This window comes from Rana temporaria, chromosome 3, assembly GCF_905171775.1.
Source record: "Rana temporaria chromosome 3, aRanTem1.1, whole genome shotgun sequence".
Classification (NCBI taxonomy): domain Eukaryota; kingdom Metazoa; phylum Chordata; class Amphibia; order Anura; family Ranidae; genus Rana; species Rana temporaria.
The window spans coordinates 43,606,947-43,630,323 of NC_053491.1; the positions used below are offsets into that span (position 1 = coordinate 43,606,947).

The 23,377-nt window shown below is 42.0% G+C and overlaps 1 protein-coding gene across 1 annotated transcript in view; it reads left to right on the forward strand.

Moving 5' to 3' along the window:
• SEMA4B (semaphorin 4B) overlaps nt 1-14,227 on the forward strand; it is a 117,077-nt gene extending 102,850 nt beyond the window's left edge. The window contains exons 10-14 of the mRNA XM_040342462.1: nt 7,138-7,348; nt 9,696-9,811; nt 10,360-10,526; nt 10,616-10,707; nt 12,256-14,227. Coding sequence (XP_040198396.1) covers nt 7,138-7,348; nt 9,696-9,811; nt 10,360-10,526; nt 10,616-10,707; nt 12,256-13,043 — 1,374 coding nt within the window. The 3' untranslated portion in view covers nt 13,044-14,227. The remainder of the gene's footprint in view (nt 1-7,137; nt 7,349-9,695; nt 9,812-10,359; nt 10,527-10,615; nt 10,708-12,255) is intronic.
• The last annotated feature ends 9,150 nt before the right edge of the window (nt 14,228-23,377 follow it).

Sequence of the window (23,377 nt, forward strand, 5' to 3'; positions counted from 1 at the left end):
TGACGATGGAGGACAAACCTGCTCCACGAAAAACTTGGAGACTGGATACTTCATTACTCACTGACAAAGGAGTGGTTCAAAAAATAAATTCTTTGCTTTCATTGTACTTTAAGGAAAATTCTACACCTGATGTGCATCACTCGACTACTTGGCTGGCCCATAAATGTGTAATTAGAGGGGAGTTTATTTCATTAATGGCAAAACGTAATAAAGACAGGAGGGTACATATTAAAAACCTCACCGATAGAATTGAGACTTTGGAAAGAAGTCATAAACAGTCCCTTAATTCGGATATACTCGAGGAACTGACTAACACCAGGAAGGAATTGCTTGAGATATTGGAAAAAAAAATAAAAAGAAATAATGTATATTCACAGAAATTCTTCTATGAATATGGCAATAAGACCGGTAGGCTCTTAGCCAACTCACTGAATACATCAAAAAGGAAATTTGATAATATTCACTCTATAATGGATAAAAAGGGAAAGAAACTCACGAGTACCTCTGATATCACCAAGCAATTCCAGATTTACTACTCGGATCTGTATAATCTAAATTCTATGGATCCAGCTAACAAATCAAAATCGAGAACTGAAATGATTGCGGAATTTCTTGCATCCTATTGCCCTAATCCTATTTGTCCGGAAGTAGCCAAGGATTTGGATAAACCATTGGAAGTATCCGAAGCCCTTGTTGCTCTTGATCAACTTAACGTAGGTAAAAGTCCGGGTCCTGACGGGTTTCCTGTCAACTATTACAAAACCTTTAGTGACGTCATAATTCCTAATTTTGTATCGGCGTTCAATTCTCCCCCTGCTCAATGGTCGACCTTTCAAGACCTACTAGAAGCTCATATAGTGCTCATTCCCAAACCTAATAAAGATAGTAACCTAGTATCCAATTACAGGCCAATTTCACTCCTAAATGTGGATATCAAGTTATACGCAAAAATTTTAGCGAACCGCATCTTACCCCTTTTAAAAGATTTGATTTCATTGGATCAAGTGGGCTTTACTCCGGGGAGGGAGGCTAGGGACAATACCACCAAAGCCCTATGTATTCAAAACTGGCTTTTAGAAACGCAGCTTCCTGGGTTCATGCTCTCCCTTGACGCAGAGAAAGCCTTCGACAGGATTGCTTGGGATTACATGCACGCAACTTTGGGGTTTTTAGGCTTTGGAGATCGCATGTTGCAGTTCATAAAACTTCTTTATTCATCCCCAAGGGCAAGGATCAAGGTTAATGGATGTCTGTCGGAGGCTTTCTCTGTGTCAAATGGGACACGTCAGGGATGCCCATTATCGCCAATTATTTTTATTTTAATACTAGAACCTTTTCTTTGTAGAATTCGATCCAACAAGGATATAGTGGGAATAAGTATTAAAGATAAACAATACAAACTAGCTGCATTTGCCGACGATGTGCTGCTTTTTCTGTCAAAACCCATAATTACTCTCCCCAACCTACTAAAAGATTTTTCAATGTTTACTTTTATATCTAACTTTAAAATCAATTTGGCTAAATCAAGAGCACTTAATATCTCACTGCCCAATGACGAGATGGCACTGTGTAAACAGAACTTCCCTTTTATTTGGGTGGACGAGGAACTATCTTACTTGGGCATTAATATTTCTCCGGATATTAATAACTTATACAAGGCTAACTTCTTACCATTATTGAATACAGTCAGATCAGATTTATTGAAATGGGACAAAGGTATGTTTTCATGGTTCGGTCGTGCGAACATACTGAAAATGAATATTTTACCTAGGTTTCTATATCTATTCCAGACTCTCCCCATAACCGTTCCAGGTTCTTTTTTCAAGTCATTTAGACGGATTTGCCTAAACTTTATTTGGGGGGGGAAACAGCCACGAATTAAATGGGATAAATTAACCACGCCAAAACTAATGGGAGGCATTGGAGTCCCGGACTTACGCAAATATTATTGGGCCAGTCACTTGTCCAGGATAGTAGATTGGCATGTGCATGTTAATTTGAAGGATTGGATTTACTTAGAAGAAATTTCTTGCCTTTCAAATGTACCTATAAGCCACTTACCATGGACCATTCCTAAAAAAATCCCTAGGTGCATCAAATCACATCCTGTAACGGGAACTTCCCTGAAAATCTTTAGACATCTGTGCAAAGCTATGGATTTGTCCTCAATATATGGACCAATCACTCCTATAACCCATAGCCTCGAAATTCCTCTCCCTAACACTGGCTCGACTCCTTCTGACACCTCTTCCACAATGAAATACAGGGCGGCGGACTTCTTCAAAGACCGTGCTCCCATTTGTTATGAATCCTTTAAATCCACCAATCCTGGATGCAATATATCCGATTTATACTTTAATAGAATTTCTGATTTTCTCAAGAAATTAGATCCTGTGACTGGATGGTTTAGACCCAAAACGCTGTTTGAATCCGTCTGTTTGAGTGGTTTCCCTCAGAAACACCTAATATCTCTTTTACACACCCTTCTTAATTCATCCATTGACCTCCAAGCAGATTTCACAAACCTCAAATGGGAAGAGGATCTTCAGATATCAATAACATCTGAAGACTGGTCAACTATTTTCAGACGTATACACAAGGGCACGTTAAACGTTTTGACTCAGGAAAATGGGTATAAAATTTACTCGAGATGGTATAGAACCCCGTCAATTATTCATAAATTCAGTCCAGAAACATCCCCGCTGTGTTGGAGATGCAATAGTGCACCTGGTACTTTGTTACACATTTGGTGGAAATGCTCCGCTTTAACCCATTTCTGGAAAGAAATCCATAGATTAATAACACAAATTACTACCTATGAACCGGATTTTACTCCAGAACAATTTTTGTTGCACCTTTCTAGCCTCTCACATTCCACCTATAAGAATACCATAGTTTTGCACCTAATTAACGCGGCGAGATTATGTATCCCAATTAAATGGAAACAAACTACACCACCTACAATTCCCGACTGGATCCACAGGGTTAATCACATTGCCAGCATGGAAGAACTGATACACCAGTCAAGAGATTCTTCTAGTGTTTACATAGATAAATGGTCATGTTGGATACATTTTGCGGAATCTACCGAATATGGTATTTTGTTGAAGTCATGAACATTAAAAACAAAATATTCTGTCTTTTCAATGTTGAGGAGAAAGAGTTTTCTCTCACCTTTTATAGGAAAATAATAGACCAGTTATAGATATTCTGTATTTAAAGGTCTAGACCGAATATACACCCTTCTCTAACTTACTCTCTCACCTTTCCCTATGTAGTCCTTGTTTTTATTTTTTTGTTTTGAATGACAATACATTTGATGTACTGTTTAATGCATTTTTTTTTTCAACATTTAGGTATGCTACTGCTGAAAAGTCTTATCTGGCATTTGCATAATACATGTCGTTTCAATAAGAAATGTTTGTAAACTTATATTCTGAAAATCTAATAAACAGAATTCAAAAAAAAAAAAAAAAAAAAAAAAAAAAAAAAAAAAGAAAAAAAAAACTTGCTAAATGTGGAACTTTCCTGCAACCTAACATGGATTTAATGGTAATACTACCCTCTAGTGGTAAGATGTAGGAACTCTTTATATGACGTTGATTGTACTGTATGTGACTTCATGTAGTATTTTTCGGCTATAATTTTTTTTTTTATTATTTCAGGTGCTTATATAGCGCTGTCAGTTTATGGAGCACATTTATTATACATTCACCCCAGTCCCTGCCCTAAGGAGCTTACATTCTAAAGTTCCTAACTTACATTTATATATACACATAGGCCCAGATTCACAAAGCACTTACGCCGACGTAAATCACGTTACGCCGACGTAAGTGCAAATGTGCACCGGCGTATGTGTGCGCCAGACCCACAAACTAATATGCGCCTAAAAACAGGCTACACCCCGCCGACGTAGCTTGCTTACGCCGGCGTAGAGTGGGCGCACATTTAGGCTGGGACCATGGTGCCGCTCCCATTGATTAGCCATTCAAACATGCAAATGAGGGAAATACGGCGATTCACGAACCCGCGTGCACCCGACGCAGGCTATGCGAGGTGCGCGTAAGTTGTACGTCCGGCGTAAAGTTATTCCCCATAAATGAGGTGCAACCCAGCAGCAGACATGCAAAGGTCTGCACCAGGGAACACAAGCCTGCGTATTTTACGCCGGCGTGTCTGGCTGGGCGTAGGTTACGTTCACGCCGTAAGCAGTGATCCGGCGTAGTTTAGGCAATTGTTTAGACGTGGTTGTGAGCAGGCGCAGGGGGATGTGTCCACGTCACGGCGCATGCGCAGTTCGTGATACGTATCTGTCTGGAGCTCGGCCCATCATTTGCATGGGGTCACGCCTCATTTGCATGGGTCATGCCCACTTCCACCTGCGCCCTCGAAACCTACGCCACGCTGACGCAGCTTGCTGAATGCAATGCTTTGCCTCTCCGCTCTAAGATGGTACGGCGTTTGCGCTACGGCGGCGTAATGTGCGCCCACACTCTGTGAATCTGGGCCATAGTAGGGCCAATTTAGACAGGAGCCAATTAACCTCTAAGTCTAAATTCACACTTGAGTGTAGCGTATGTAAACTATTTTAAAGGCTTTTTTGTCAATTTTTGACATGTTTTTAGTAGCATTGTGCTGTACTATAGTCTCTTTGGGACAGGGGTTGTGCATTTTTGCCCCATAGACTTTTAAAAAATAAATAAAAATTACGTATTCCCATTGAAGTTTGCAAGCCCAAAAACCATTTGCCAGGTATGGCCCTTTTCAGACAATGAATCCTTAGATAAGTCATATTGACTGAATACCTTTATTAACATGATCCGTCGCCATCTTAGACTACACCCCCCCCGCCCCCAACCACCCCCCCCCCCCCTCCTGCCTTCTTTTCTTTTATTGACCTATTCGCTTTTTCATCTGCTCCTACTTAAAAAAAATAAAAAAAAAAAGGAAAAGGGATTGGACAGTCCCATACCCTACCCGGTGGTTACTTTTTATGTTTTAAGACTAACAAACTAAAATATGAGGTCCTTTTTTGGACATACCCTTTATAATTACTTATCTGAGGTTTAAATATCACAGCGTGTTGTTTGTTAGTTAGACATATTGTAAGGCGCTATGTCACTGGAATTGTCTATGTCTGTCTGTACTTTATTGATGTTGCGACTTGGTTCTGCCCTTTCTGGGATTTAATAAAAATTATATTTGAAAAAAAAAAAAACATTTACCTCAAAAGAAGCTCCTGTACTTTTTTTTTGCTCAGGAATGAACAGGCACCATAAAAAAAATTGTGTTTTTTAATGCTGAACATGTAGAATTCAGCTACAATACACTGAGGTGTGAAAGGGGTATAAAGCTGCTTTGTGTATAGCAGAGCAAGTACTCGTCTGAGCTGATTCTGGTCAATAAATCTCTGGCTTCTTGCACGTTTAGGACTACATTTTATTACAGTGGCCCTCTGCTCAGTGCTGACGCATCCTTCCTCTTTTATATTCCAAGTGATAAACCTGTAATACCCAAATAAAGCCAAAAGTACTTTTTTATTATTTAAGTTTTACACAGTGGAGTGTTAGAATATTTGGTAGTTTTTTTTTTGCTATCAGTGCCTCTATTAAGGACATGTATTCTCACTTCCTGCCTTGCTGACTGTGTGTCACCAGGACAGGAAGTGATGCAATCTCTCTCTGATGGGAGACACAAAAGCACATCAATTTAGTGGGGTGAGGTCATGACATCTGTCAGATGTGATTTTTGGTTATTCTAGTCTTGGTGACAACCGCACCCCTTAATTTTTTTTTTTTCCAGTGTCACCTTCTGATGTCCTCCCCCATGAGGACACTGTTAAGTTTTTACTGTTGTCTGAGTTACCCATTATATTTAAAAAAAAAAAAAGTCTGGGCTGAGTTGAACTTTTATTCCAATGGCAAACATTCTGGGCTAGATTCAGGTAGGGAGACGTAACTTTGTGCGGGCGTAGCGTATGTCATTTACGCTACGCCGCCGCAATTTAGAGAGGCAAGTGCAGTATTCACAAAGCACTTGCTCTGTAAGTTGTGGCAGCGTAGCGTAAATTGGCTGGCGTAAGCCCGCCTAATTCAAATGTGGAAGAGGTGGGCGTGTTTTATGGAAATTAATCGTGACCCCACGTAAATGACATTTCGAACGAACGTCTGTGGACGTATCCCAGTGCACATGCTCCAAATCACGTCGCAAATAGTCAATGCTTTCGACGTGAACGTAACCTACGCCCAGCCCTATTCTGAATCGACTTACGACAAACTACGTGAAATTCGATGCCGGTTCCGACGTCCATACTTAACATGGTGGTTTATCTTTACGCCTGAAAACGCCTTACGTAAACGGCGTATCTTACATGCAACGGGCGAGCGTACGTTCGTGAATAGGCGTATCTACGTCATTTACATATTCTAAGCGTAAATCGATGTACACGCACCTAGCGGCCAGCGTAAATATGCAACTAAGATACGACGGCGTAGGAGACTTACGCCAGTCGTATCTTAGCAACATTTAAGCGTATCTCAATTTGAGCATATGCTTAAAGATACGACGGCGCGGATTCGGACATACGACGGCGTATCTACTGATACGCCCGTCATAAGTCTTTCTGAATCTAGCCCTCTGTTTGTAAATTGCTGTAGATAAATCTCATGAAGAAGGGGGAGGGGGGTAACAAACCCCAGGACTTTAACGGTGTTCATAAATAGATACAGTATAGACTCAATGACAGCATCATAAAATTCAATTTTTTTATTATAAAGGTAAAAAAACATGAAAAGATAAAAAGTTTTGTGAATTCCACCACATGCATAAATACAAAAGATACCGCGCAACATGTTTCACTCTTTGAAGCTTCTTCAGGAGTTTCTGGTAAAGTGCATATTAAGCTGGGGATAACAGAGAGGACACGGATAAGGTATCATGTTTATTTGTTTAAGACAAACATGCACAAAACAAATAAGTCAATAATAATATGTTGACTCAATTACCAATACATAGATACATAATGCATATATAATATGTTGTCATGTGAGAGTACATGTATAAAAAATAAGGGAGGGGATAAAGTTCTTTTGTATTCCATGAAATGGCAACTAATTGAGTTCTTTGGATGTACAACAGTGCATTACCAACAAGGCAAGAAACATAAAGATCAACTCTTCACTTCAAATGCCGGACAGAGTGTTAAACTTCATCAAAGATCATTTTCTGATGGACAGCGCGGTACGGAGCCAGCCGTTGCTCCTGCAGCCACAAATGCGCTACCAGCAGATCAGCGTGCAAAGGGTCAAGGGCCTCAAGAAAACCTATGATGTCATGTTCTTGGGAACAGGTAAGAGACAATGGAGATGTCAGACTTCTTTCACTTCTAAAAGAAACTATTATTTGTCTCTAGATTTATAGGGACCGGAAGTCAATGTGGTAATGAGACTACTGGCTTGTAAAAGACATTCGTACATTTGAGATTTTTTTATTTTTTTTATGAATTATCGAATGAAAATATACAGTAGGTTTTAGTCAATGGAGCTCTTATGTGCTGTAACCTATAACCACTATTTATAATCCACACTATACTGATCGGACTTCAGCATAGGCAGCTTCTTATCAAATTAGGTAGCAAATATATTACTGTGAATATTCTTTTCTGTGGTCATTAAAATGGACCTTCACCCACAGCAGTGACTTGTTCTATCCTGGTTCCTCCCCTGTCCTTATTATACAAACTGAAAAACATTTCCCCTAATTTTAGAAATGTTTTGTTTGTTTTTTAGTGTTGCAGGGCATTACTTTCTACTTTAATGCCTAGGTGAGAGTGGCATAGTACGCCCTTCTGGGATGTTCACGTCACACGCCACAAGGTTGTATTTTGCTGAGGGGAGCTTAATCGCCATGAGATTTCACACTTGTGTTGCAGGTGTCTACTACCTGGCTGACAAATGCGGCACAGATGCGCACATGAAGGATACACACACTTGCACACGCATGGTACAGTTGACTGCAATGTCTGAGATATCAGATCCCAAAGACCTGTCAGATAACAAGATCCCAGGAACCTGTCAGAGACCTGCAGATACCCATGCATGCCCAAACATGGTGCACTTTTCTGGATTTTGGGACATTGCAGATAGCTACACCATATATGTGCATGTATGCACAGGTCTACGCCAGGTCTTTGGCATCTGGGACATTGCAAAGACCTGGCAAAGGCTCTTGGATACATGAACACATATGGTACACTTGTCTGCAATGTCTCACAGATCTGCGGATACCCATGCATGCACACTCATGGGTGCAGCTGTCTACAAAGTCCCAGATACCAGATCCCAAAAACCTGGCAGAGACCTGTGTATACCCATGCATGCACACTCATGGGTGCAGCTGTTTCCAAAGTCCCAGATATCAGATCCCAAAGACCTGGCATAGACCCATAGCTACATGAACACATATGGTGCACTTGTCTAAATTTTTCACATACCAGATCCCAAAGACCATAGCTACATAATCACATGTGGTACACTTGTCTGTAATGTCTGACATACCAGATCCCAAAGACCTGGCAGAGACCTGTGAATACCCATGCATGCACACTCATGGGTGCAGCTGTCTGTAATGTCTCACATACCAGATCTTAAAGACCTGGCAAAGACCCGTGGATATATTAATACATATGGTACAGTTGTCTGTAATGTCTTACATACCAGATCCCAAAGACCTGGCAGAGACCTGCGTATGCATGCACACTCGTGGGTGCAGCTGTCTACAAAGTCCCAGATCCCAAAGACCTGGCAGAGACCTGCGTATACCCATGCATGCACACAACCAAAACCTTCTCCAAATTCCTAAATCCCGCTACAAATCGAAGGGAGAACGCAGATTTTCGGTCCAAGGACCTCGGCTCTGGAATGCTCTACCCACTACCATCCGCCTGGAGGAAAACCATCGGGCCTTTAGGAAAAAACTAAAGACCCACCTCTTCTGAAGGACCGGTACGACTCTGGATGTCAAGCGCCTTGAGGCGATTAAGTTCGCATTTGCTGCGCTATATAAGTCACTCACTCACTCACTCACTCACTCACTTATGGGTGCAGCTGTCTACAAAGTTCCAGATACCAAAGACCTGGCATAGACCCGTAGCTACATGAACACATATGGTACACTTGTCTTCAATGTCTCACATTCCAGATCCCAAAGACCTGGCATAGACCTGTGGCACATCTGCACATGCACAGCACAGGATATGTAAAGATGGGTAGAAGAGTGGCAGGAAATGATCACAGAAGAGTGGAGCTCCTCTTTAAATCAAATAATGCTGCTGCATTATAATACATTTTTTTTTTTTGGAACCCAAAATGTTTGAATATATTGGACAGTAGTTATTACTTACAGCTTTAGTAGCACTTTTATTGTTATAACACAAACAATTGGTAGCGTCTCCTATTGGGTATTTAGATAGCTGCACTCATTGACACCCATATAGTAACTATTTTATTCAGGTTCCTGGCTTTTAAAAATTGAATGCCATTTGTACTGAACAGAACAATAGCAGTAACTTAAATTGTAATGTAAAGTGCATTCTAAGCTAAGCTAACTTTTATCTGAGTTTTCTGGTCCATTAAAAAGGGAGCGGAGATAAAAGAAATGTGGATCTTATTGCTAATATTTGTTGCCTTGATTATTAGATGACGGAAGGCTGCACAAAGCTGTCAGTGTAAATAAGAAAGTCTATGTCATCGAGGAGATTCGGCTCTTTCCAGATACTGACTCGGTGCAGGAGCTGATGCTTGATCACAGCAAGGTAGGAGCATATATCAATGTCAGCACTTGATTAATGAACATAAAGAATATATCATACGGTTATGTGCCCTTTGGTCAACCATATATAAGAAATACAATGTTACATCCCATCAACTCAGCTGTATACACTTAAGTCACATTTTATGGAATTGGAACAACTCCACTAATTGCTTCTCCAGTCTAGAGTGGATGGCGGAGATGATGCACTTAAAGGTAACCTGTGTTTTGTCTATACTGGACAAAGCAACTGTTTCATTTTAATTGCAGCCTTACAGCTGCTTTTACTTACCTTTCCTTCACTCTCACCATAACACTAATTGTTTTTGGTAGACAAAATCACATACTACATACTTCTGGGTAATAGAGCATGTGATTCACTCCCTTCCTCCTGTGTGATAGCTATGGTGCTTGACAGGCGGCCAACTCAGGCACCCAACTGTATGATGCGGGGCAGGAAGAGAAATAGAATAATTCGGAGAAGTGCAGTGAAAAGACTTATGTTCTGACAAGGTAAATTGATCATTTATTTTTATTTATTTTTCAATAAAGGGCCTGGTGTACGCCTCCTCGCGATCCATGGTGGTGCAAGTGCCAGTCTCTAACTGCAGCATGTACGCAACTTGTGGGGAGTGTGTCCTGTCACGTGATCCCTACTGTGCATGGAACAAGAAGGGCTGTCGTAGTATCCATCACCATGTGCATGAATCAAACTCACAGTAAGTCACCAGTTTTAAAATGTGATCATTGTTTGGTCTGGCTCCAACCATAACAGTTTGTTAAGCATGGTTGTGTTCATGTGTTTCAGGCACTGGCTCCAAGATATAGAAAATGCAGATTCAAATCTCTGCGAGCAAAAGAATGGCACAGGACCTGGAGGACGAGTCAATGTAGTGGATGGTGAGACTTCTTGATACTCATATTTTACTCATGATGCTTGAGTGGTTCTAGGGCAGGGGTCTCCAAACTCTCTAAGCAAAAGGCCTACTGCCCTTCAGGCTTTGGGGGGCTGGACTGTAGCCAGTTGGAATCAAAAATGCTCTGGCATCAGTGGGCATAAACAATGCCCCCTCATTGGCTATAAAGGGGGGAATAAGAACCCATTGTTGGTATCAATGGGAAACATACTGTCCTTCAGGCTTTGGGGGGCTGGACTGTAGCCAGTGGGAGTAAAAAATACCCTGCCATCAGTGGGCATAAACAATGCCACATCATTGGCTATAATGGGGGGGAATAAGAACCCATTGTTGGTATTAATGGGAAGAATGGTGCCATCAATGGTGTCAGTAGGAGTAATGGTGTTCCATCATTTGTGTCAGTTAGTGGAATAGTGGTCCAAAGGCCAGATAAAGGCAAACAACGGGCCACTTCCACCCCCCGGGGTATAGTTTTGAGACCACTGGTCTAGGCAGAGTAAAAACATTTACTTATTAAATCAGCCACTCCCCTGGCAGACAGCGCTCTCCCATGCTCCAGCTGTGGACTGTCCCTTGGCATCATCACATCCAATGCAGGGCTTTGGTCTCTGTCTTTTGGTCTTGATGACATCGGACCTTAGACTGCTAAGATAAATAAATCTTCCTTTCTGTACCCCCTAGACCTAAACAATCAGTTAACCCTTTTAACCCAATTTCATAGGGCCCCCATGCCTGCAAAAGTCATATGATTGTGAAAGACTTAAAACTGTGTGTGTGGCCACCCCGTACTTAGCATGTCATAACTGTCATTGTTGTGGCCAGACAATGCCATAGCAATCCTTCCAATGAGTGTGTTAAACTTAAAGCGGAAATTCAGTAATTTTTTCATCTTTTCATCTATTAAATCTTCTGCCCTTGTTGTTTTAACTTTGGATAGTAATTTTTTTTTTCTGCAAGTAAATTACTTATACAGCCCACTTCCTGTTTCTTGTCTGGTAAAAAGCCTAGGCTTATGACATCACGCACGGCTCTCTCTTTCTCACTCTCGTGAGAATTTGCCAGGAAGGGAAAATATTTGGAAAACCATTTATTATTTTCCTTCCACTTCACAATTATGTGCCACTTTGTGTTGGTCTATCACATAAAATCCCAATAAAATACATTTACATTTTGGTTGTAACATGACAAAAATGTGGAAAATGTTAAGGGGTATGAATACTTTTTCCAGGCACTGTAAGTGGAATAAACCAAATGATAAGTGGGGAGTGCATATTTTGTGGAAAACCCTATAAAGTACCTATGTGCCTCAATGTGTAGTCATCTAGCATTAGACATTTTATCCAATTGGGGCAATAACTGGGCAATGTAACTGCTACAGGATATACCAAATTTAAACCAAAAAAAAAAGTGTCAGGTTTTAATAATTTTTAGACCTAAACGGCAGAGAATTCATTTTAGTGATTAACTAAAAGTGTTCATTTTGATTACTTAATGATGAATGTTCTCTATTTTGTTTATTCTTTCATTAAAGAGCCACAGTGCAAGAAGATTGTACTTCAAATAAATAACGCCACCACTTTGCCGTGCAATTTGCTGTCCAACTTAGCAACTCGCCAGTGGCACCACAATGGCAAAATCATTGATTCCTCTTATTTTGTTTTGGAATCCGGAGACCTGATCCTAGTCAACAGCCCTGAACGTCTGGGAACATACGAATGCTGGTCAGTAGAATACGACTTCAGGAAATTAATGGCCATGTACTGCGTGGAGACCGATGGTCCCGTAAAGCCAACTACTCCAAAACCTCACACTGAATTGAGCTTTAAGAAAGTTAGCGCCATTGATAAGCTGGTCAACTCCTCGAAATTTGTGTCTGAGTCAGGAAGCCATACAGCTAAACTCCTGGGAAAATCATACTGGAATGAATTTTTAATCATGACTGTCCTTTTCGTGGTGGTATTGGTCATTTTAACACTTTTAATCTTATATAAACATCGAAGTGGAATGAAGTCCATCCTGAAGCCAGTAAAACACGACAAGCCAGCCAAGAAGATCCGTAGCAATGGCAAACAGACTGAAAGCTTGCCATTAAATGGAACAAGTGCTCCAATGCCACAAGCGGACCATAAAGGCTATCAGACCCTGAATGACAACTACATTATCAATACTCCTGTTCATGATCCTTTGGTTGCTAGTAAAATTGAATCAGAATCTGAAAAAAGGCCACTAAACGTCAAGGACACTATTGTAGAGGTCACGTCAGTAAGCCCTAAACCACGGGTACGACTGGGATCCGAAATACGGGATTCTGTGGTATGAGAGACTACTACACTGGGAGATAATCCTTCCCCGGACTTACAATGCCAAAAGGGACCACAAGTATTTTATGTGTGTGCATGCAAGTTGGATTATGACAATGGTAAACTTTTAATTGTCAACCCAGGCTACCTAAATCCATGGATAGCTTCTGTGTGCAGAGAGCGTAAAAGTCTACATTGTGGAATGATATGATGTCATCTGTTACATTGTCATGATTGCCAGACTCTGAAGGAGACTTGTGTTTGGGAAAAGTACACACTTGGTCCAAAGGTAGCACATTTCCATTTCACCTGCCATTGTATAATTCATGCATACGGACCATCTTTTTTATTTTTCTTCGTTAGATTGCACACATCGGTAACTCGTATTAGTGGTATCATCCCAGTACTGCGGCCGGTCACAAAGACCAGATCTGGAGTAAAGGAGTAAAATCGCACAAAGAACAAGAAGTTCCTAAATAAGTCTGAAGTTGGGAAAATATTACGGTACCAGTGAAAAGCCTGTATATCACTGTCTGGACTAATGGCACAAAAGAAGCCACAACTATGGAACCAATATGGACATGCACATTTTCTACAAGAAGAAGCACAATTAAATGTGGCACAATATGGAATCCATGATTAGAAATGGACAGAATTTAGCTACTAGCCGGTGGCAATACTCTACATGACAGCAACTCACCAAGCAGGAGAACAAGTAGTCCATCATGAACATCTGTCAGATGATCTCAGTGTTCCTCTTCCATCTTCCTTGATCACTCTGTTAAACATATTGTTGACATTATTTTATAGACAGATTTCTTCTTTTTTTTTTTTATTTAAATATTTTATTATTTTTTTTCCTTTCTGGTGTTCATTTTTTATTTTATTTTTTTGATAATGTGAATCCAGGAATTGGTGTTTTATGCCTACAACCAGCTATAATCTGCCTAAGTATAGAGGATACACAAGTGTATCTTAATGTGTGAATCATTTAGTGAAGACAGCAAAGATCATGCGTATGTAAATATTGTACAGGGAATTTTTTTTTTTTTTTTTGTGTGTTTCGGGATGTTTGTTTCCATTTGTTTTCATAAATGTGTATATAGGATATGTTTAAAAGGGAGTATGTCCTGACAGTGGGAAAAAGCAGTTTTGTATACGTTCAATGGTACAGTCACGCCTTAGAACTGCTAGTGCCTTCATCATACAGACAAGCCATGCACAAGTTGACATACTACATACTCCAGCCTTTCTCAACCAGGGTTCCTCCAGAGGTTTCTAGGGGTTCCTTGAGCAATGAGTAACTTCTTCCTCTCATGAGTAACCACTAGCAATGATGATCGTTTTAGCTTTCCGCAAGGGGGGATCCTTCCCAATGGCCACAAATCTAAGGAGTCTTTTTCCTAGTAGCCATCATAGTAATGTACTGTGAGCTATAGATATCGTTTTTAATAGCGGGAGTTCCTTGACCCCGGAAAGTTATCTCAAGGGTTCCCCCCTATATTAAAAAGGTTGAGAAAGGCTGCTCCGCTCCTTTCTACAGGGTGGGCCATTTATATGGATCCACCCGGGTGGGCCATTTATATGGATCCACCCGGGTGGGCCATTTATATGGATCCACCCGGGTGGGCCATTTATATGGATCCACCCGGGTGGGCCATTTATATGGATCCACCCGGGTGGGCCATTTATATGGATACACCTTAATAAAATGGGAATGGTTGGTGATATTAACTTCCTGTTTGTGGCACATTAGTATATGTAAGGGGGGAAACTTTTCAAGATGGGTGGTGACCATGGCGGCCATTTTGAAGTTGGCCATTTTGAATCCAACTTTTGTTATAAATGGCCCACCCTGTAGAATAACATATCCTGGAGGAAAGCGAAATCGGGGCTGTTGTCCATAGCAGTGAGTCCGGCTTTTGAATTTCTTTTTTATGTCTAAAGGTCTACACACGATCGTATTTTCCGACAACAATTGTGTGATGGTGGGGTTTTCGTCCGATAATCCGACCGTTTCTACCCTCCATCGGACAATTGTTGTTGGAATTTCCGGCAACAAATGTTGGATAGCATGCTCTCAAATTTTCCGACAACAAATGTGTGCCGTCGGATTATCCAGTCCTGTGTACACAAGTCTGTCGGACTAAAATACAAAGTACAAACACGCGTGCTCTGAACCAATGCTAACCATAAGACAACATTAGCAGAAGTTGCTCAAAGGGTGGCGCTAAAGAGCAGAAAAACCACGTAGTTTCATGTTCTGCCATCTGTGTGTAGAACAAGTTCCCGCCCAACGCTCTTCACACAAAATTCCACGTATTTGTCCGATGGAAATCCGATCGTGTGTACTAGGTTTTACGCTAGAAGTATCAATGGGTCTGACTAGCTGTGATGGGCAAGATCTTCCTCTTTTCCTTACTGTTTTTGTATATATAAAAGACCACTTGTGGGGTATTTGTTCCATATCTGATAACAATGACTTGTGGTGCTTGAAAGTAGATATTGCATATTTAAAGCACATACATTTTACGCGGCTAGATTGTTGCCTCTCTGACTTACTGCTATGACCTCTAAGCAGTATTTTAAAACAAATATCATGGTAATCCTCAGACTACTATGTACAGTATAAAGTAGCTTCTCAGGTTGTTAGGAAACCCATGCTGCTATCATCATGGTATTCACCTTAAATATAGACCAGCTGGAACCGTTCTTTGGGTTGTGTTGATAGGCCTCATTTAATCATCTAAAAAAGTTGTGTGGTAGCTTTTAGGAACCAATCAAAAATTAGCTTTCTATGTAGCCCAATGAAAATTGGGTAAATAGGCTAGCGCCTTTTGCGGTTTGAAGACTGTTGCCTTTCGTTTCACTAGGTGTATTAAAATCCAACGTGTAATGAAAACGCATGAATCAACATATTTAGATCTGCACATTGAGAGAGTGATATTTACTATGCATACTTAGGGGTCTATTAGAAAAATAATTGCATAATCATTTGTCCAGTGGATCTGCATGTACATTCATTCTGTATGAACAACTGTACAAACACAATTGTTCTTTAGGCTACTTTCTCTTTTGAACGAATGTTCTTTTAATTTTGGGCAGCGGTAAATGATTGTATTATGGCCACTAGATATAGCTGAGGAGAATGGGAAATGCATATTTAACCATGTAACAATCCTAAAGAATGAAGAGGAACAGTTAATACGACCACCCAGGTAATGCAGGAAGACGTTCAGTGACCCACGGATCCGTGAGAGACCAAATAAGACACGGAAAACAGGCTTGAGTGTGTTCATAGGATCTCTGACTTGTATTGAGTACAACAGTGGCTTATATGCAGAAGAAAGAAAGGAGGGGCTGTGTTTTAATGCATATGTTTCTAAAAGTTATACAAACTCAGTACTTTCTTATCATGATTTAAACTGCTGACTTAGTTAACAAGAATTAGCTGATGACTTTGCTGACACAACAGGCTGCTCCGTGAATCAGCTTAACCACAGTGGCTCACATGCCTCATACACACAGGCCCGAAAGGGAAAACTGCCATGTTTGCTTTTGGTCGGGAAAACCGGCCGTGTGTATGCTCCATAATAGTTTTCCCGACAGGAAAACTGCAAGCAAAAACATGAGAACTTGTTCTCTTTTTTTCCCACCACGATTCTCTGCGTTTTTTTGCTCGTCAGTTTTCCTATGGGAAACACTGCAGTGGAACATACACACGGCTATTTTTACCAACCAAAGCTGTCATGGCAGTTTTCCTGTTGGGAAAAAACGGCCGTGTGTACACGGGGAAAAGCAACCGAGCAGGTTCTCTGTTTTCCCCTTGGTTTTCTCGGCAGTCTTTTGACCGCCGGGAAAACTGATCTTGTGTACGAGGCAAAAGAGCATGTTTCTATGCAAACTGTTCGTTAAGCTAGTTATGTAAAAAAAAACACATAAAGTTCAAAAGTTCACGTCTACTCAGAAGAAAATAGAAGGGAATCTAAAATGGAGTCAGTTATGTATACATTCTATTACAGAGAACACTAGAGGGAATTAGCAAATACATGGTTACCCTCTAGCATTCTTTAGAATTTACAATGTATCTCTTGTTACAAAGGCGTATTTTCCATGCTCATTAGCTCCACCTAGTATATTCCTACTGCCCATAATAAAACATTCATTCTGAAGAGGAAAAAAGCTTAAAGAACAGTCACTTTTGCCCAATTCACAAGAAACAAATGTACAGGCAAATTCACTGGACAAAAAACTTTTTTTTTTTTTTTTTTTTTTTTTTTATAAATAGACCCCTTAAATCCATTTACCATGTATCCCCTAAAGCTTCTTTCAAGTACCCTTTGACAAGTGTAGGTTTATTACAAGAACCTTTCATCAGTACAAACTATTTATTTAGGTCTATTTCACATTCTATTTATTATTTGCAAAAAATGTAAACTGTTTGATTATTCTTTACAATCATCATCAGTACCCCCAGGGACCCCCAGGGATACATGTGGTTGAGAACCTAAGGCTGGGTTATGCCGCGTACACACGATCGGACATTCCGACATCAAAAACGTGGATTTTTTTCAGACGCAATGTTGGCTCAAACTTGTGTTGCATACACACGGTCACACAAATGTTGTTGGAAATTCCAAACGTCAAGAAAGCGGTCACATACATCACTACGACAAGCCGATAAAAATTAACTTCAATGATTCTGAGCATGCGTCAAATTGTTTTCGAGCATGCGTAGAATCTTTGTGCGTCGGAATTGGCTACAGACGATCAGAATTTCCGACAAGAACTTTTGTTGTCGGAAAAATTGAGAACCAGCTCTCAAACATTTGTTGTCGGAAATTCCGACAGCAAATGTCCGATGGAGCCTACACACGGTCGGATTTTCCGACAACAAGCTCACATCGAACATTTGTTGTCAGAAATTCCGACCGTGTGTGCGCGGCATTACAGTACATTAACACATGGATTTCATGCCCGTGTCAATGTGCTTTGTTTTAACAGACCATTCATGAAATCGCATTCATGAAATCGCATTAAAAATGTTGCATGTATTAGTCTTTGTAACAAACCCACCACAATGCACAGTAATGCTTTAGCCTGAGTTGTTGTGCGCTGCAGTGCTTGTCCATTGCAAGGTGCTAGGATGCCATTAAGGACTTGTTCATCCAGCCCAAAAGTTAAAACACGTGTGCTGGTGTACATTTTTTGGGGGCAGTTGTTGCAACCCATGGTACGGTTTCTGAAAGAAAGAAAAGGTTGGGACTTTAAATGAGATGCGTGTTGATGCAAACAGTATGTATAAGTAAATAAATAAAGTAGTATAGCGTAATAACCAGGCTCAAACTTACCAACCAAATTACAAGCCAAATTCAACTGTCTAACTAAGGCTGGGTTCACACTACGGTTTTCCCGTCCGTCAGCCGCATACGATTTATATGAAAAAACGTATGCGGCTGAAACGGACGGGAACGTATGGCACCGCACATATGTGCGTTTTCCATTAACATTAATGTTAAAGGAAAACGTATGCGGTTGCCATACTGTTTTAAAAACGACCGCAAAACCGTGGTTGAACACGGTTTTGCGTACGTTTAAAAAACGTTTTGCCAGCAAATCGTACGCACCCGGATGCATCCGAGTGCATACGATTTGCAATGCATTGTCTATCTCTACGTTTTCCCGTCCGGGCCCGTACGTTTTCAATACTGAAATCGTATGCGGCTGACGGACGGGAAAACCGTAGTGTGAACCCAGCCTTAGTATGTTAAAAGCAGAGGTAAGTTTGAGCCTGGTTATTACGCTATGCTACTTTATTTATTTACTTATACATAGTGGCCCGGATTCAGAGAGCAATTGCGCCTGCGTAACCATAGTTACGCAGCGCAATTGCTGACTTGCTCCGGCGTTACGAATGCTCCTGATTCAGGAACATCGTAACGCCGACTGCAGCCTAAAATCTGCGTGGCATAAGGCTCTTATGCCACGCAGATTTTAGGCTGCATTCTTGCGATGACCGCTAGGGGGCGCTCCCATTGTGCTCAGTATATAGTATGCAAATTGCATACTAACACCGATTCACAATGTTGCGCGGGCCCTGCGTACGCAAGTTACGAAGTTTCCGTACGGCGTCTTTAGCGTAAGGCTGCCCCTTCTAATAGTAGGGGCAGCCAATGCTAAAGTATACCCACCGCTCCCGCGTCGTGAAATTTGAATTTCACGTTGTTTGCGTAAGTGATTTGTGAATGGCGCTGGACGCCATTCACGTTCACTTTGAAGCAAATGACGTCCTTGCGATGTCATTTGCCGCAATGCACGTCGGGAAAGTTTCCCGACGGCGCATGCGCTTTACGATCGGCGCGGCAACGTGCCTAATTTAAATGATTCCCGCTCCCGGGCAATTTTGCCGGCGCGCCCTTGCAATTTACGGAGCTACTGCTCCGTGAGTCGAGGGCAGCGGAGCAAATTTGCGGGGGCGCAGGGCAAAATCGTTGCCCTGCGCCTCCGCAAAAAAAGCGCAATTCTCTTTGAATCCGGGCCACTGTTTGCATCAACACGCATCTCATTTAAAGTCCCAACCCTTTCTTTCTTTCAATTTTCAGGGATGGAGGCATGTGTCATCCAAAGTCCCAAACCCAGTTCCATGGTGCGGTTTCTAGCTTTGAGTAAAGCTGGCCAAAGACTGTTCGAATCCCGGCTGGTTCAGCAGGTACGATCAGCTTGGGTACAACCAGCCTGCCGGATTCACTTGCAATTAACTCTAGTGCAGTGGTTCTCAACCTGGGGTCGGGACCCCCTTGGGGGTCAAATGATGATTTGCCAGGGGTCACCGAATCCTGGGCTGTTCCTGAAGCCCGCACTGACCTCCTAGGAAGGGAGATAAGAGGGGGAGGAACAAAGAAAAAGGGAGAGAAAGGAAAAAAAGAGAGAGCAAGAAAGACAGTTAGAGGGAAGGATGAGGGGGGGGAGGAATTGGGATAAGGAGAGATGAAAGGGAAAGAAAGGAGAACAAAGAGAAAGAGTGGTACATCCTAAAATGTACTATAAGGGGTTTTAATACTGTACGAGTGGAAGGGACTCAGGGAGCGCTAAATGTCAGTGGGTTAGGGGCGCAAATAACTTGTCTTGCCTTGGGTGTTTTTAACCCACGCTATGAAAACAATTTTACTGTTGGGGGTCCCCACAACTTGGGAAATTTTATCAAGGGGTCACGGCACTAGAAGGTTGAGAACCACTGCTCTAGTGTCTGCTATAGCCGCTAGCAATAATCACTGTCTTCTCCCAGCAGGGGTGGCTTCCCCCGCCCACTGGGAGCAGACAATTGCTCAGCAGGAGGGATTTTCCCGTCAGCACTGTCGTACCATCTATGGCCTGCCTAAGTATATTTGATACCTGCGGGGCCACTGGGGTAGCTGCAAATCACGGAAGCAGTCTGCCCTACTACAGTGATAGCCGAAATATTCCAGGTCCCATTCATAGAATGCCCTGTGTTCTCTATCTGGATGAGGTGGATAGAAGTGGAGGTGACGTCACAATCCCCACCTCGTCCGGGAATGTCTTGTATTCATTGAAAAAAGTACAAGGCATTCTGTGAATTGAAGTGGTTCCAAGAAGGGAAGTCATGCATGGGAATTGGAAGATGGCTGCGATCACTGTAGGAGAGCCGACAGCTTCAGTGATTGTTAGCTTCCCCAATGATGAAATAGGCATACTTACACAGTGTCAAGCGGGATCAATGTAGGCCAGGGCTGTCTTAATGAGAGGGCACACCTGGGCACTGCCCAGGGGCCCCAGCTGCATGAGGGGCCCCTGTACTTTCCCCAAAGCAGCTGGTCTTTGAGCCCACGCTGCCCCAAAATTGGGGGGCCCATGATGGCACCGAGAGTGATAGATACACAGGGGAGGCAGTCTGCCTCCTACCTACTTGATGTCTGTTTACCTGCACTGTCATCATTGTAGGGGGCCCCAGAGCATTACTTTGTCCAGGGGCCCATGATGCTATTAAGACAGCCCTGATGTAGGCATCCAATCAAGTTCATACCTGGAGTTCCACTTTAAAGCCTCGTACACACGATCCGATTTTCCGACGGGAATTGTGTGATGGCAGGATGTTGTCGGAAAATCCGACCGTTTGTACGCTCCATCGGACAATTGTCTGAATTTCCAACAACAAATGTTGGATAGCATGCTTTAAAACTTTCCGACAACAAATGTGTGATGTCTATCGGACAAAACTCCAAAGTACAAACACGCATGCTCAGAAGCAGTGCTCACCATAACACAACATTAGCAGAATTTGCCCAAAGGGTGGCGCTAAAGAGCTGGAAACTACTTTGTTTTGTGTTTGTTGGCTGACAATTCTTTGCCGTTTGTATGCGAAACAAGTTCACGGCCAACGCCCTTCGAAAAAAGTCTGAGGCTTTGTCCGCGGAAAATCCGATCGTGCGTACGAGGCTTTAGAATGAATGGCACCACAGCACACCAACGCACAACACATGCATGACCCAGCCTTGGGGAACATCACAAACCTACCTACAGGTCATCCACCAACAGTGCCAGTCGCTCATTATTAGAAATGAACAGGTGAAGGTCAGCCAGTGTGGGAACCTACAAACCACAAATGTCGGCAGAACGTATTTTGGGGAAACTACTTACTATAACCTTTGAATGTACAGTATTAAGTTATGACCTAAAGCAAAGCACATTATCAAAATCCACATAAGTGAACTCTTGTAGCAAAACACGAAAAAGGTACTCGGTGTCCTAGACACAAATATTCAGTTACTAACTGGTGTGTAAATGTTCTACCAAACTGTGAGCCAGACAAAGGGGTGTAGTGTGTCCGGTAAGGTGACACTAGACTCTGCATGGCAGGGTAACTCCATGTAAAAAGGACCACTAGAGCTCAGATACAACCTGTGCTAGTAAAAGGACTATGCTGTGCACCTTATCATGATGCATGCTTGGAAGCTCCCCATCTGTTGTAAATATTAAAGTTCAGCTTTTCCGTGCCAAACCCTTAGTCTGTGGTGTAGGTGTGTCCTGATGTACAAAGTCTGCTTCTTCCTGTTGTTTGCAGTATATGTACAATTTTCATTTTTTATTACAGCACTTTATTTTTAATAAAACTTTTGAAAGTTACGATGTTTGTGATTGTGTTTTTTTTGCGGGGGGTTATGCTTGTGCTTTATAGAATGCCACCATTTAGGTGTGACCAGGGCTTTTTTTCAGTGGGAACGCACTTCCGGTGAATTGTCCTTAAGGTTCCCCTAGCGGGAAAGTTCCTTCAAGGACTGCGCAGGCGCAAACTCCGAACCTCGCCCGGCATCCAGGCTCATTCTTTAACATCCCCGTGGATTGGAGGATGTTAAAAAAAGAGCCAGGAGGCAGAGGGAGGGGAGCGAGCCGTCCGAGCGAAGCGAGGACGCGAGGCCGACTGGCCACTTTCCTCGAAATCCACGTCATCCTGGATGCCGGCCGAGGTTCGGAGATTTCCGTCGGCAAGTTTGCGCCTGCGCAGTCCTTGAAGGAACTTTCCCGTTAGCCGGAACCATCTCGGCAGATCAGATTGCGCCTGCGCAGGAACTTTCACGATAGCCGGAACCATATCGGCAGATCACCGGCACCTCCAGCACTGAATGTATGTAATGGAAAGGGGTGCTGGGGGGTCTTTGATGCTGACTGCTGGGGGATCTATTGTAACTGTTAAGGATCTATTTTTGCATGGGGGTCTATTGTTGCTAGGGGGCATCTTATGTTGCTGAGGGCTCAATTGTTGCTGGGAGGGATCTACTTTTGAGGGAGAGGTCTATTGTTGCTGGCTGCTGGAAGGTCTGTTGTTTCTGCTGGGGGTATATTGTTGCTGGGGTGGATCTATTGTTGGTAACAACCAATACATAGTTAAATAATACTGGTAAAAACCGTGACATGCATAAAGAATAAAAAGTGATAAAAAAAGAAAATAGTGTAAAAGTCCATATATATGATCCACATCCAACTGAAATCGGAAGAGATTTAATGGTATACGGATGGATTTTATAGATGAGATGAGAATCTTCCACCGGAAAAAGGTCACCCAATTAGTGAGAATATGATCTCCTTACCAGATAAAAAGAACGAAATTGCGCCCGTCTCATAAGGCCCAGGGATATTTAAAGTCTTCCCAATCAGACTTTCTTTAAGTATGGAAGGTATTAGGGAAAAGTTCCAGGCAGTGTATACTTCAATGGATCGATTACCCAATCAGGCTCCCATGAAATGAAAAACGGATAGATACCACATATTAAAATCTGTTATCATAACAGTTTTACACTGAGGGTATAGATGCACTTACAATTAGATGAAAGATTGCAG